This window comes from Stegodyphus dumicola, chromosome 3 (genome assembly GCF_044657685.1).
Source record: "Stegodyphus dumicola isolate Sdum_Otavi_A_Nest chromosome 3, ASM4465768v1".
Lineage (NCBI taxonomy): Eukaryota > Metazoa > Arthropoda > Arachnida > Araneae > Eresidae > Stegodyphus > Stegodyphus dumicola.
Genome location: NC_140770.1, coordinates 140,019,750 through 140,034,066, shown reverse-complemented (window position 1 = coordinate 140,034,066; position 14,317 = coordinate 140,019,750). Strand labels below are relative to the sequence as shown.

Genomic DNA, 14,317 nt, shown 5'->3' with positions numbered 1-14,317 from the left:
TAAAACTTTTACCAAGCAGCACAATTCAGCAGTAATTACAGCTAAATGCAACGTAACAACACACTCATAATATCTGCAGTTTAATCTGAGGTAACCCTGATTTTCTGTAGGCCACCTTTTGTTTTTACAAACAAGGATGTAAAATAACTGTTATTATTGCATTTTGTCCTTAAACTTTTTTCTGGGAGAGGATTAAAATTTTGGACCTACCTTCTACAACACAGAAAGCAGTGATTTTTTTTCAAAGTTGTGGGATTCTACTGTCAAAAAAAGGACATATTTACAATAGGAAAAAAAAAAAAAAATGATACGATATGGCTGAATGGTTTGGTTCATTTGATTATGGCAAAGCACTCAAGGGCTATCTGCCTAAAAGAAGGGATGGATTCCTGGAGGACTTTCTAAGGAAACTGGTTCATATTACACATGTGGTCAGCTGAATGTGACAGACAGAACAGTAATACACTGAAACATTTACCAGCAGGACACTTTGTTCTAAACAAAACTTTGGGTAAAACTGAAGGAGATAACACAATAAAAAATGATAAAAGCCTTTTTTTGAATTGCAGAATGACACAGGTAGAATTTTGATTATTTATAAAATAAAGGGACATGATTTCCTTCAGAATTCTGCAGAAATCATTGGCAAAATATTGGCAGGATCTCTGCCAATTTTTGGGGTGAATACGATAATACATAAATGAACAGGATAATACTGATTTTAATAGTCATAATCAGTAGCACTTATTAGGAATATTATTATAACTTGCTCATCATTTGGAAAAATCTGAACAGTGCCAAATATTTACTTGGTATTATTTGGATTAGCCATTTCCTTTATAATATATGAATTCCAATACTGATATATGTCATCCACCTTTCCACACAGCTCAAGCTCTCTTTTTTTCAGAAGTGCAGTTAGCTCTATTATCTCTGTTTTAATTTTGTGTTTGACCTAGGAAAAATTAATATATATTTATTTATAAGTATCTTCACATGAAAATTATCTATGCTATATAACTAATATATTTATTATAATGCAAATTTTGCATCAAAACAAAAAATCAATATAAGTGATGAAACAAATTCTTTTCATATAATTAAAGAATTTAAATAATTACAGCAAGCAATAGCAAGAAAAATATTTCTAATTCTGATAGTCTTGACAAAACTATGAAAGTTAGGTACTTTTCCGTTTTGTCAGCGCAAACGATTAAAGTCGCCAATAATGGTACAACTGATGCCAAAAGGAATACCTTTGCTGGTAACTTTTTACGCTTCATTTTCAAAAGAAGTCGCAGCCATTTCTTATCAGATTGATTGTTTCTTTCAATACTGGCATACAATTACATAAAATTTTTACTTAGATAGTTAAATTTTATGCCCAAGATCATTCGCCGTAATTAAGTCAATTAGGATGCAATCACACCGCTCACTCGAAGGCGAAAATATAGAAAAGGCAAAATCAAGTGTTAAATTCATCAATTCTAATGAGAATGCACTAGCGAAGTAAAGCAATGCAGTTTTACACAATTTCTGAGTAAGCTATTTGTACAAATTGAAATAATTCTTGCATTTAAACTTGTATTTCAAATTAAGATTTAACTTGAAATTAATGTAGATAATTACTGAGAGAATTAGTTTTTTGTAGCGTAGTTTATGTAGGATGAGATCACTTGGGGTCACGCGATACGAACTGGCGAATCAGGATGTTGAACCATGAAAGCATAGTAAATTTTAAATTAATGTCTTTTTACAAATTTATTGTCTTTATTTACTGGCTTTTTACAAAATTTTAAACCATATTAAAATGTTTATGCCCTTAAAATAAAATTCTTAGAACTAACATTTGTTAAAATTTTTTATGTATATACTGTATGCTGTCACCTACAAAGTCTGCTTGGCCAGATTTGTGCTGGCGAAACAAACGGAAAAGTACCGAAAACTAAAATTACTTAGTTCAAATTTTGAAAATCTAGAGAGTGTACTTGATACATGAAAGACTGATGTTGATAAAACTGAATGTGAAAGGATCTTACTGCATACACGCTATAAATATTTACATATATTCTACTACACCAAATAGTAATTTCACTATAATATCTTACATAAATAATGTAAATATGTCAAATTTTATTTTGCATTTACTTCCTAATGCTATGAGAATTCCCCCTTCCCCAGCTCTCCAAAATATTAATCATATCTAACGACCGATTTCATTTTGCTACCACAGCATGAAAACGAAAATATTTCATCTTCCTGAGAATGGCTTGGAAAACTACAGAGAAAGCAAGGAATGGAAAGTAACCGTCTTGGCACAGAAAGTCAGCAATTTGAAGGGTAAAGTACACATTAGTAGACAGAAGACCTATCCAGTTTAATTAACGGATAAATTAAGTCTAACTGAATTTGACTGAAATTTGTTTCTTATTAAAACTTATGAAGATGAAACAGAACATTATAACTTTAAAGAATATAATAGCATGATGCTGCTACGAATTTAGTGAGCTTTAGTGAAATATAGTATTTTTTTGTGTAATGCCACATGAAAATCTGAAAAGGCATGGCTTTGCTGGAAAAATAAGAATACAGGGGCAAGTCTATTTAACACCCAGCAAATGGCTATCTCACTAAACTGGAGATGGTTTTGGGAACTAATTTTTGTCGCCAACAATTGGCAAACTTAGCGATATTTTGGTCCAGTCCATGTATATCTGGAATTGGTATTATGATTGAATATGTGTAACTGTAGCTAAATTCAGCCCTCATAGGTCTTCACTAATTTTGAAAAGTGGATAGATAGTATTAAGAGATTTCTCAACAGGCAGCAGAAATTTATCTAAGACTGGAGACAGTATCAATTTAGTAACTGTCTAGTTCAGGGTGAGTTTAGAGTACTGACGTATCTCCGTGTTAGCTTTGCTCTTTAGATGCATTTTACACTGCATTGTCATACCTGCCAACCTCTAAAGATAAAAATTCTGAAGATTTCTCCCCCAAATTCAGAAGATTTCTCCAAAATTCAGAAGAACACGAAGAATTAATATCATGCTTTGATATTAAAAAAATAACAATTTATACAAATAGAAAAAAGAAAATTGTAATTACATTAGTAAATCTCAATTAAGTAGTAACTAAAAAATTTATTAGGAAACGTAAAACAAGAACTTAATGTTACATAAAAAAATTATTACAATGAATTTAGAGTACATTTTTTGGCTTTAGCCAAAAATTCTTTGGAAAATTTCCTGTCATAACAATTAGTTTCCTCATAACAGTCAGAAATTAAAATATTTTGTACAGTTTTTGGTGAAATTGAAGAACGAAACATAGTTTTGCGTCTCCATTTAACAATGGAAGACGCAAAAGATGAGTTTTCATTTCATTAGAAACATCACAGAAATATGTGACAACGATGGGGTAAAGCTTCCAATCGCTGTCGTTGCTGCCATCGATTGACACCGAAAATGCTGAATTCTGGAGTGCAGCTATCATTTTACTTTGTGCATTGCAAGCAATTTCTTCACAATAGAAGATGTTTTCGTGTGAGCACAAGCATATTTCTGAGCAATCTTGGAGTCGGGAAACATCCGTCTGAAAAGTTGACCGGTGTGATCGGCAGCACTTAGCGGCACGTTGTGTTCGATGAGGAATGCAGTAAGCAAACACTCTGCCAAAATGACATCGGCAACCGAATTCGTAGCCGAATTTGAAAAAAAAAAAAATCATCCACTTTCTTTGACGTTGTCGAAGCCAAAGCATTAACTTCATGCTTTTTAGACTTAACATGCTTCACAATGTCGCTTCTTCCACCATGACTTATTATGAAGTCACACACGCACACGTTGCAAAATGCATAGTTATTTCCTTTGAAGGATTCTTTAATTGTTGGAAATTCGGCTTTGTAGGCAGGCCGAAAATATTGAGAATACGGTTTTTTTGAACTCATTTCGTAACAACGACGTATTAAGAAAATTCGTAGCATGTGCAAACAAAAAACAAAAAAAAAAAAAAAAACAGAATGCGATAATCCACGCTCGCTCAGTCCGAGCTGAGTAATTCCTTTGCTGCTGAAGCGAACACGAAAAAAATAATCTGGCGCCCACAAAGAAAAGAGTGGGAGAAACAAGTTCAGCGCATTGGATTGGCTGGTTAAGCGACAACCGCAGGTTACTGGATTCGAAGTAGTCGTTAGTTGGCGGTAAAACACGATGCAATTGGCAAAAATCGCTGAATTGGCGAAAAATTCTAAAATTTCGACAAAAATCACTAAAAACACTTGAAAAAGGAAAAAAATCGTAAAAAATGGATTACGATCGTAAAGACAAACGCATTTTCGTAAAAATTACGAAAAATTCATAAAAGTTGGCAGGTATGCATTGTGTTTAATGTTCTTAGCAGTTTGAAGTGTAACTCTACTGATTGTACTCTGTGATACTGTGAACAGCTGTACGAGTATTTTCGTGGAAAGTTCCAGAACAGTATACAGAAAGTATTTGTTGTGGTAAAAATAAATTTTCTCAAGCTATTATTAGTATTGTGTGCATTCAATCTATTATGAACTTGTACATAAGTAAAAATACTTAGCTTACTGAATAAAGTTATACAATCAACAGTTTTTTCATTATCAACAGCCTCATATAACATCTACTAAAATAAGAATAAAGAAATATTAATTTTGCTAAAGAAAGTTAAGAACCTCTTCAAAGCATTTGATAACATGTGGGAGCAAAATACATGAAACCTAAAAAACAGCAACTTAAAAAGGTAAGCAAGGAAGGGAGAAACAACAAGAAAGTTTAAAATTAAATTTAACTTTCTACTTACCATAAAAATTGTTCTAATAATGTAGCAAATTAAAAAAAAAAAAAAAAAAAAAAAAGAACTTATTATAGGTAGGCCAGAAAATGAGCAAACTTTTGTTATATGCTATTATGGAAGACAACATCTCACTGGGGTTAATTTTCAGCAGTAAAACTGTATATCATCTAAACTTTAAAATTTTCTGTCACATGGTTCACATGTGGGGATTTCATGATGAAACTGTACAGCATGAACCCAATTCACCATAGATTAAAGTACTTTATGCAACTTTTGTCAAGATTTCCAGGCCATCATTATTTTATTATTATTATTTTCTTTTCGATGGAAACACTGAAAGGTTAGTTTGAATTTTCAAAACTAAATGAAGGCTCTGAAGATTTTATTTTTTTAAAAAAATGGAGCACTGCTTCCATATGTTCACCTGTTTCTAAATGAAACCTACTTGTATCAACACTAGATAAGGTGCAGATTTCTAAGATTTCCAGGTATCATGCTACATAACTTAATTCTTATGGGAATATGCAAAAGAATGTATATGTGTTTCATCAGTACTCATTATTTGGATAAGCTCAAAGCACCTGCAGTAAATCTGATGGAAGAAGACATACTTATTTGGGATGAACTGAATGATCAATATGTTCTTATCAATGTAGCAGGTGTGTGGCAGGATCAGCATTTATAAATATGATGAATGAAATTTGAATAAACTAAATAGTTTATAATTTGTTTTGTAACAATAATACATTTTTATTTCCACACTATTATTTGAATTTGTGGGCCATTTTTTCCTCAAACACCATATACTTTCTTAATCATCATACAGTGAAGATCTATACATTCATGGATAATAAAATTTGCACTGTACATCAAAATGTAAATTATTTACAAGCTAAGGGAATATCTAGAGTTAAAAAATTTTAATAATTAAATCTTATAACAGATAATACATTCAAAATGCTGAAAAATTAATGAATAATTAACACAAAAATATATAATTTAAAACATATCAAACTAAGAAATACTCTGATGGTTTCATTTGTTAGGAATTTCTGCTCTTGTAAAAGTTGCAAAAGTGAATTTCCCAGATATTTGCACTTTGAGTTGTGAGGAGACTGAAGGCTAGACATTTGCACACAGCTGGGTTCATCTAGGAAGTTAAAAAAAAAAAAAAAAAAAAAGAATATAGATATACGATGTTAAGAAAATTTCCAATACATGAAATGCATATAAATACATAGATACAATAAAACACTGAATAAACAGGAGAGGTTTAAGTGTATGTGATTATGGCAAAGCCTCGAAGGTTATCTGCCTAAGGGGAAGGATGCCTTTATGGAGGACTTTCTAAGGGAAACTGGCTCGTATAAACATAACACACGGGGAAAACCACAAAAACGCCCATGCAGCCAGCCCATTTGTGGGATTCGAACCTCGAACCGAACTACCAGGGTTCAGTGATTTTACTGCTCAGCCGCGGGAGGGCCCTGATCTAGATATAGACTTTCAGATATTGCACTTACATGAAAATAATGTTGAGGACATTATATGGAGTCTTGTATGTTTGATATCATAGCACTTTTCCATTATGCATCAGTCACACATTTTGCAAAGTCATTTTAATTGTAAAATTAAAAGTTTTTAATTAAACAGTTTCCAGTTATAAGAATAGTTTATAGATGACAAACATACACACCACATGCCAGATGCATAATACAAAAGAATGCTATACTTAACATTTGAAATTTTAATTATTTTAAATCTATTTAAATATTCACCCACATATGGGGACCATTTACCATTCGTTGATTCACTTTCCTTACGTAATTAACTTCTTTCAAATTTGCTGGTTTGTATGTTCAATTTTTGTATTCTACCATAATAGATTTGAAAACTTGGGATTTACTGAGCAATGGAGAAGTGCCAGTTATATTCTGTCAAGATAAAGGACTTATCCATAAAGAAAGACTGCATTCAAATATTTGCCGTAGGCTAAATGGTTTTGCTATCTTCGTCATGCAGAGAAGAGTAAGCCATCTGGGGGAGGGGGAGTGGTTTGAGAACTCGCACATTCTATTTCTCACGAAAGTTTTATTCATTAGAGAATCTTAGATTTATTTATTTGTGGTGCAAACAGCTCATTTCCATTGATTTTTGTAAAAGACATTTTTAATTAAATCACAACATGATGGTGAATTAAAACAGTTATCTTTGAGAGGTTTGTTACAATTATTTGATGTCTCATCCTAAAACTTAAATCGGTGATTTTGATAAAATCGTTGAATGTTTTGTTCACAAAAAGAAAACATAACATAGGTCATGTATTCCCTCAGTGGATTTTCACAAGACTGTGAGGAGAAATGAGAAAATGTTTCTTAGTCACTATTCCAGATTACTTCATCAAGACTTTAACGGATGCAATAAGAGAGTAATCTCTCTGATGGAACAACAATATTCTCAGTCTGTGGGAAAGACGAATCATGAGAGATAAAAACTGCAGGCTATAATCATTTCATAGTGAACCATTCGTTTAATTTTATTTACTCAGTCACGTGTTATCACACCCAATCTATTGAACGTTTTTGGAGCTGTGCTAAATAGTGAAACAAATGCTTAACAGACACTGCCTATCAACATTCTGACCCCTACTTACTACAATTCATATGACACTGCCTATATCTAAAGGCTGAAATGTCTTCAGCCATACTAGTGGATACTTGGAAATTTATGTCTCATGTTTAAAGTCCTTGTTCATTTCAGCTCATGTTTTTTTTTTTTTTTTTTTTTTTTTTTTTTTTTTTTTAAGAAATTAAGTATGAAAAAATTCTTTGTAATAATAAATTGCCATCTATAAACCTGCAGGTGCATAGCGGGGAAAATACTGATATCACAAACCAGACTTTTCTACTTATGCTCTATTTCTCTTACTTAAAATATTCCACTGCACCTAATGCATTCTTCCCCCTCCCAATATTTCTACCATATCCCTCTTATTTGCTCTTAAAAATTATTTATGATTTATTTTCAAAATGAGTCATTTAATGTTATTTTCATTTAACAGTCAGCCTGGTTTGACAATAGCCAAATAAATGAAAGTGAAAAGGTTAGAGTATATTTAAAGGTGCTCCTTGGATTATCACCAAGTTGTTTCATTTATTGCCAAATTGTTGTTTCATTTAAGGTAACCTGAGTAGTTGAATGTTCTGGAAATCCTTAGGAAAGACATTGGTTATTTTTGTGGTTTATACAATAAAATGGCTGAATGTGGTAAGATCAATTTCAATTTCTGTATGATTAAGGACGAAAAGGGAAAAGGCATTAATTGACTGGTGTGTAAATTAAGGTTTACTTAGCAGCCATTATAAGTGTCCTGTTTGTACAAAGGCAAAATACGCATGGTCGAACGTTGGAGGATATTTTTTACTCATATTTTTCTGAATTTATGTGGCAATGCTAGTATACAGATTCTAGTTCAGATAATTTTAGGAAGTTTTTGGATGCTGTTAAGGAATTTTGTTTGACTGAAGACATAAAAATTTCTAAATAAAGTAAGTGGATATTTCCTTTGTGTAGTGCTAAGACGAATTTCCTTTTTTTGTTATTTCATTGTTTGATTTAAAATGTAGTTTACTGAGATTATATACTTTTTGTTTGGCTCTAGTGTAGAACTGACTGCTCTTTTGACTTTTTAAGTGAAAATAGATCGATTTGTACATGAACAAAGTCAAGGGAGTGCCAAGTTCGTGCTATTCTCTGATGTTTTTAAGTGAAAATAGGTTGATGTGTATATGGATACCGAATTTTTGCAATTCTTTGATTCGTTGTCTTTGTATAGCACAAAAATCCAAAATAACAAGTCAAAGAATTGCACAAACTCTGTGTCTATGTACTGCCAAAAATTGCCAATTTTTGCCATGGTGCACCCATAAATATATTTTTACCAGTGAAAGGGAGTGAGTTTCATTCTGAAAGCATGTCATTTAAGCACACCACAATTAAGAGCTTAAACTGCATCAAACCTCTAAATATAGATGAACTCTGATACAGTCAAAAGTCTTTAATCTGGATGTCTATAATCCGGACCCTCAAAGCTACAAACTTTCTGCACATGCGCAAACGCACTGTGCGTTTATTATTTTTGGCAGACTGTTAGAGCAATTTTATAAAAGCAAGCTTGAACTTTCGATTATGTCAAAAAGAATTTCCGATTCTGGAGCTGCCAAAGGATTCTGGAGCGAAAGCATGTTTCGATGTCCATCAAACAAAAAGTGGTATTGCTGCAAAAAATGGATAAAGGCATTTCCTTTGTTTCTCTAACCATTCCGAAATCTGTTTATCAATTTCACGCTGCTCTCGGGGGGGGGGGACATCGTGGCCGCGCAATGAACTGGAAGTTGATCTGTCAGCACTATCCTTATCTTAAGGGCAGATATTTATATTTTATTTGGCTTATAATTCCTTACTAAATGTAGTATTTCATCTCGATGTACTCCGTCTTTGATATGATTTAAATCAAATTCCTCATCATTATAAGTATCATGAATACACATCAAATAGTTTTCTGGTTGCAATTTTCTAACTTCGACTATGTGTAATGTATGCTTTACGCATGCGCGCGTTAAAAGAAATGTTTAATAAAATAAACAAATAAATATTAAGCTTTTTTTTTGTAAATTTTGATACCCTTTAGATCATAATTGCTCTTTATTTCATAAATTACGGTTTCCCAGATTTTATAATTTCTGTATGCCATTTTACCAGATTTAAATTGATGATCCATAATCCAGAAAAACCCCAAATGAGGAATCGCTGAAGTCCTGATGAGTCCAGATTAAAGACCTTTGACTGTATTTCCTTTATGAAAATAAACTACAATTTCATCAAAAAAATCTTTTTGATCTTGTAACATTTTATTTTAGAAATAACTAAGACTGAAAATCGATGCTAACTTCTGAATGCATACCCGTCTTTCCCTGAGAAATAAATTATTACATGAAAATTGAGATGTTTAAAGCAAGAAAAGCAGCCACACATGTGTCAAAACATTACACTTGAGGAAAAGTACTACATTAACTTGAGGTTTGCTTCTGAACAGAAAATTTCTCATTCTCAAATGTAGTGGTGGCAATCAACCATATCACAGCTTAGTATCTGTAGATTCAGTATCAGTGGTTCCAATTTGCTACAATTTACAGCACAATGTTAAAGAAACAGCATCGTTTTATGTTCCTAAATGCTCTTTAAGTAACAATAAGCCTAACAGAGCAAAATAATACTACATACAGCTAAAATGTATCCAACATTAGTAGCTTTCAATGAAAAAGTGCCTCTGCAGATCTTTCATAACAATATAGCCAAATATCATAGAAGAAAATGGTCAGTTACACATAAGCCTACTTTTTTCTCACCTTACAGTTCAACCTTTAAATCCAGGGGAAACTTAACAGCTATAATTATATCTGCAGAGAACGTCAGAAAGTGTTTGACATTTCTTTCTTCATTTCATGTCTAGAGTTGTATGTTAAAAATGTTCAGTGCCTACGTATTACCTTAACACAATCTGGCAATTTTTAGAAATGAAGATATAAGTTACTTAACTGATGCAAACGGGCGATTTTCGCAACTTCTTTATGAAACTTTCCAAACTATTTCTATTTGTTATAAGTCGGCAAACATTATAGTAAAACAAAATACAGATTTTATTTGTCAAATAAGGATTATGCGATACCAAAAAATAATAAATAAATGAAACATTTTTCGCAAAACCGTTTCCTACTCTTTGAGTGAAATTTTAATACCACTCGAGCCCCAAATAAAATCAATGTCCAACATTTTATTTTATTAAACTTAATTGATCAAATGTTTATACATCTTCTTACATTTTATTCTTTTCATATGGTTTCAGTACTTCTAATTTTAGAAATTAAGCTCTGAGTATGAGTACTTTAATGCTGGGACAACTTTAAAAACGTTTTTTTTTTTTTTTTAACTGATCAACATAAGTATAGCTAATTTGCATAAAGGTGCTGGAATTTTTATGAAAACATCTTTCTAAAAGACCCATTAGGCAGCAATGGTTTTTACACCACTCATTTGTGTATCCACTGAACTTTAAAAAAAAGTTTAAGGGCACATGCTTTATTGGGAAGTACTAGGCAACCAAAGCCAAGCCTAAAGACTATAATGCATTTGCTTTACTAAAATCAGATTTCAACATTTTTCAACCATAATTTACTTTTATGTTTCTGCAGTAGTAGTTATATACTAACTTAGAGTTTATATTTAAAACATGCTGTTCATAACATTATCTATATCACTATAAAGATGTGCAACCCCAATTTTTGTAAGAAAAGAAAAACATGCTAATTTTAGCCATGCAAACTTCAAATTGCAATATATTGGCAGTCTCCTGTAAGGCATAACACAGAATAGTGGTTACATGATACTAAATATTTTACACGCATCGTTTATAACTAATAGGTATTGTACATATCTGTAGAAGTGGGGGGGTCACCAAAATTTTACCACTGATTATATGGGTAGAGTCCTGCCACACTAACTGTTCAGTTCTATCCAAAATCGGAAGAACACCCCTGAGAGTAGGACGAGGGTCTCCCACCTAGTTTAAATACGGTACTATATTATCAAAATAAGCTAAGCAGGCTAATCACCTATAGCAAAGTTTATCAAAATTCAAACACTTTCCTACACAAATACTTTTTCCCTCTGTTACTGTTAAAGAGTCTTTAAGGTATAGTTTAGCTGTCATATTCTTGTCCCGGATTAGTATTCGAAAAATGTAATCGTTCTTCAGAACTGCACTGAAACATTCCATTAAAAAAATGCTAGAAATAAATTTTATCAGTTATTGAAACACAGCCTGTTATGCATCTATTCTCACCCACAATTCAGCTAAAGGGCTATAAACAAATAACTATAAACATTACATTAAGAAATAAATAAAAGGAGATATCAATAAAAATTTTATTAAATTTTATAATAAACCAAAAATTAACTATATCTAATCTTGTACTTGAAGATAACTATTCTAAAAATCAATTTTATCTTATCTTCCTACAGATAACTTCTTTAACTTTTCCACTGGATGCGTATGATCAGCTGCTTTATTAATCTTTACTACAGTTAGCCCGATAAAAAAATTCTACGTATATAACAAGTTAAAAAAAATTTTCAAACAATAAGAATATCTTTCCAAAGGGTACAATGAATTACCTTTTCCCAGATTTCTTAACTCACAGACATATCTGTCCTCCATTTGGCACAGAATAACAACAGTACGTCTCAGTATAAAATCTAACTGATAAAAGAATAGAGCTGGAGCAAACCGCATGTATTCGTTACTGAGTAACGGGTACATCGGTTGACTCGAAGTACCGATTCGGTACTCACAAATTCATTTCGTTACTCGCATCTGTTCGTTACTCGCATCTGTCGTACGATGCGGTTTGTTCGAGTACGAATGATGCGGTTTCTATGCGAATACGAATGATGCGGTTGCTGTTCGAATACGAATGATACGGTTGCATCACAATGCGCTCATATTTTTCATAGATAATTTTGAATTTTTTTGGACATCGCGCAAACTCTTGTTTACATTATGTGTTTTAGTTGAAATACTATTTAGTTGTTGATATTTAAGAAAATGAGCAATTTTGATAGCGTGAAGCGTTATTTTGTATTTGCTTTTTACTATTGCTATTTATGTTTGTAATTTGAAAATTTAGATAATTCATCTTTTTTTTTTTTTTTTTCCCTTGAGCGTGCCATAGTCAGATTTTATTGATTTGAAATATTTATATACTGCACTTAGGTATTGTTTATATAAGAATATGTAGGTTAATATAGGTTCTTTACTTCCTTGTATCAAATAAAATGGTAGTAATTATTGTAATCGAGAAAACGTTTGGGTATCATATTTTAACGGAAATATCCGTTTTTGACGATTACGGAATCCATGTGAATTATTTTTTGGGCTGACGCCTGTACGTACGAACACAATGAAAGACTCTCTCTCTCTCTTTTTTTTTTTCAAAAAAAAACTTATTGTTAAATGTAATCCCATTTACTCTAAGCTGATACTTATGACTAATGATTATTACTCTAAGTTGATACTTGAAAGGGATTTTTTTCGTGATGTGTAAGTACGTATATATGCATTTTGCATAACTCAAAAACGGTTAGTTATAGAACGTTGAAATTTTGTATATGGGTCCGTGATAACATCTAGATGTGCACCTCCCTTTTTATTGCAATCGGTAATACTACCAAACGTAAATATGTATATATATATATCAAATAAATTATAATTAAATGTAAATTACACACACACACATACTTTGCTTGATATATATATATATATAATAAAAGCCAAGTAAGGCGAAAATAAAAGCTTTGGCTTTTATTTTATTTAATTATTACTAAATAAGTTACTTGACTTTTATTTTCGCAATCATTGGTTGTAGTCAGGACTTATTTTTTAAAATTAGAAGTGCTGGAGCTCTATGGAAGGCAATCAGGAAAGATGAATAAATAAATAAATAAATAAAAATAAATAAAATAAGTATTACAATAATAAAATAATTAGCAACTAGAATATTAAATTATTATTATAATTCAATAAAAATTTAAAGACAAATGAAAATTTAATTAATGAATAACTAAGTAATGAAATAAAATACCAAACATCGTCTTGTTTGGGGGCTGTGGCTAAAATTGCAATTTAAGAACTAAGCCGAGCATAAGCTAAATTTAGGCTTTTGATGAGCAAATAATATACTGTTTACCTGAGTATAGATAGAAATTTGGTTATGTAGCCCATTCTTCTAAAACGACGTTTCGTAGCTGCCTTCCATCACCAATTCCTTTTTTTTTTTCTTTTCTTTTCTTTTTTTTTTTTTTTTTTTTTCGGTTTCGGTTTATTCGGTTACAGCAAAGCACACTACGGCTATTGCCTACGGGGAGGGAAGCCTTCGTGTAGGATTTTTTAAAGGGAACTGACTCATATGCAAGTTACACACGGGGAAAACCATGAAAACGTCCGTGCAGCTAGCCGTTAGCCGGGAATTGAACCCCGGACCGAACTATTAGTGCTCAGCGACTTTACCGCTCGAGCTCTGGTGGGCTCTTTTTTTCTTTTCATTCGCTGTTTGAAAAACGGGTGTTCACTTTACGATAAAGTAAGCACCTGTTTACTTCAATTAAAATGTGTGAGACGATATGACTCTTCCTACTTTAATCTCACTTAGCTTTTGATTTCTAATATTGATTCAATGTTTTCTGTAGACAAAGTATTCTGATTAGAATAATAGATTTCAAACATGTTCAAAAGGTGTGTATCTGAATATAATTAGGTTTTTATAACATAGGGCCCATTTTATTAGTTTCACATAGTTCTAAAGCAATTGAACCACAGCATCGTTGTTTTGAAAGAAAGTAAAAATGTGAGAAATGTATAATGAACATTAATATACAAGCT

The 14,317-nt window shown here is 31.9% G+C and overlaps 1 protein-coding gene across 1 annotated transcript in view; it reads right to left on the bottom strand.

Moving 5' to 3' along the window:
- The window catches only part of LOC118188189 (uncharacterized), a 36,874-nt gene extending 24,613 nt beyond the window's left edge, over positions 1-12,261 (bottom strand). Inside the window, exons 1-3 of the mRNA XM_035358563.2 lie at positions 12,055-12,261; positions 5,847-5,971; positions 810-955 (exon numbers count right to left, since the gene is read on the bottom strand). Coding sequence (XP_035214454.1) covers positions 810-955; positions 5,847-5,971; positions 12,055-12,199 — 416 coding nt within the window. The 5' untranslated portion in view covers positions 12,200-12,261. The remainder of the gene's footprint in view (positions 1-809; positions 956-5,846; positions 5,972-12,054) is intronic.
- Between the last annotated feature and the right edge of the window lie 2,056 nt (positions 12,262-14,317).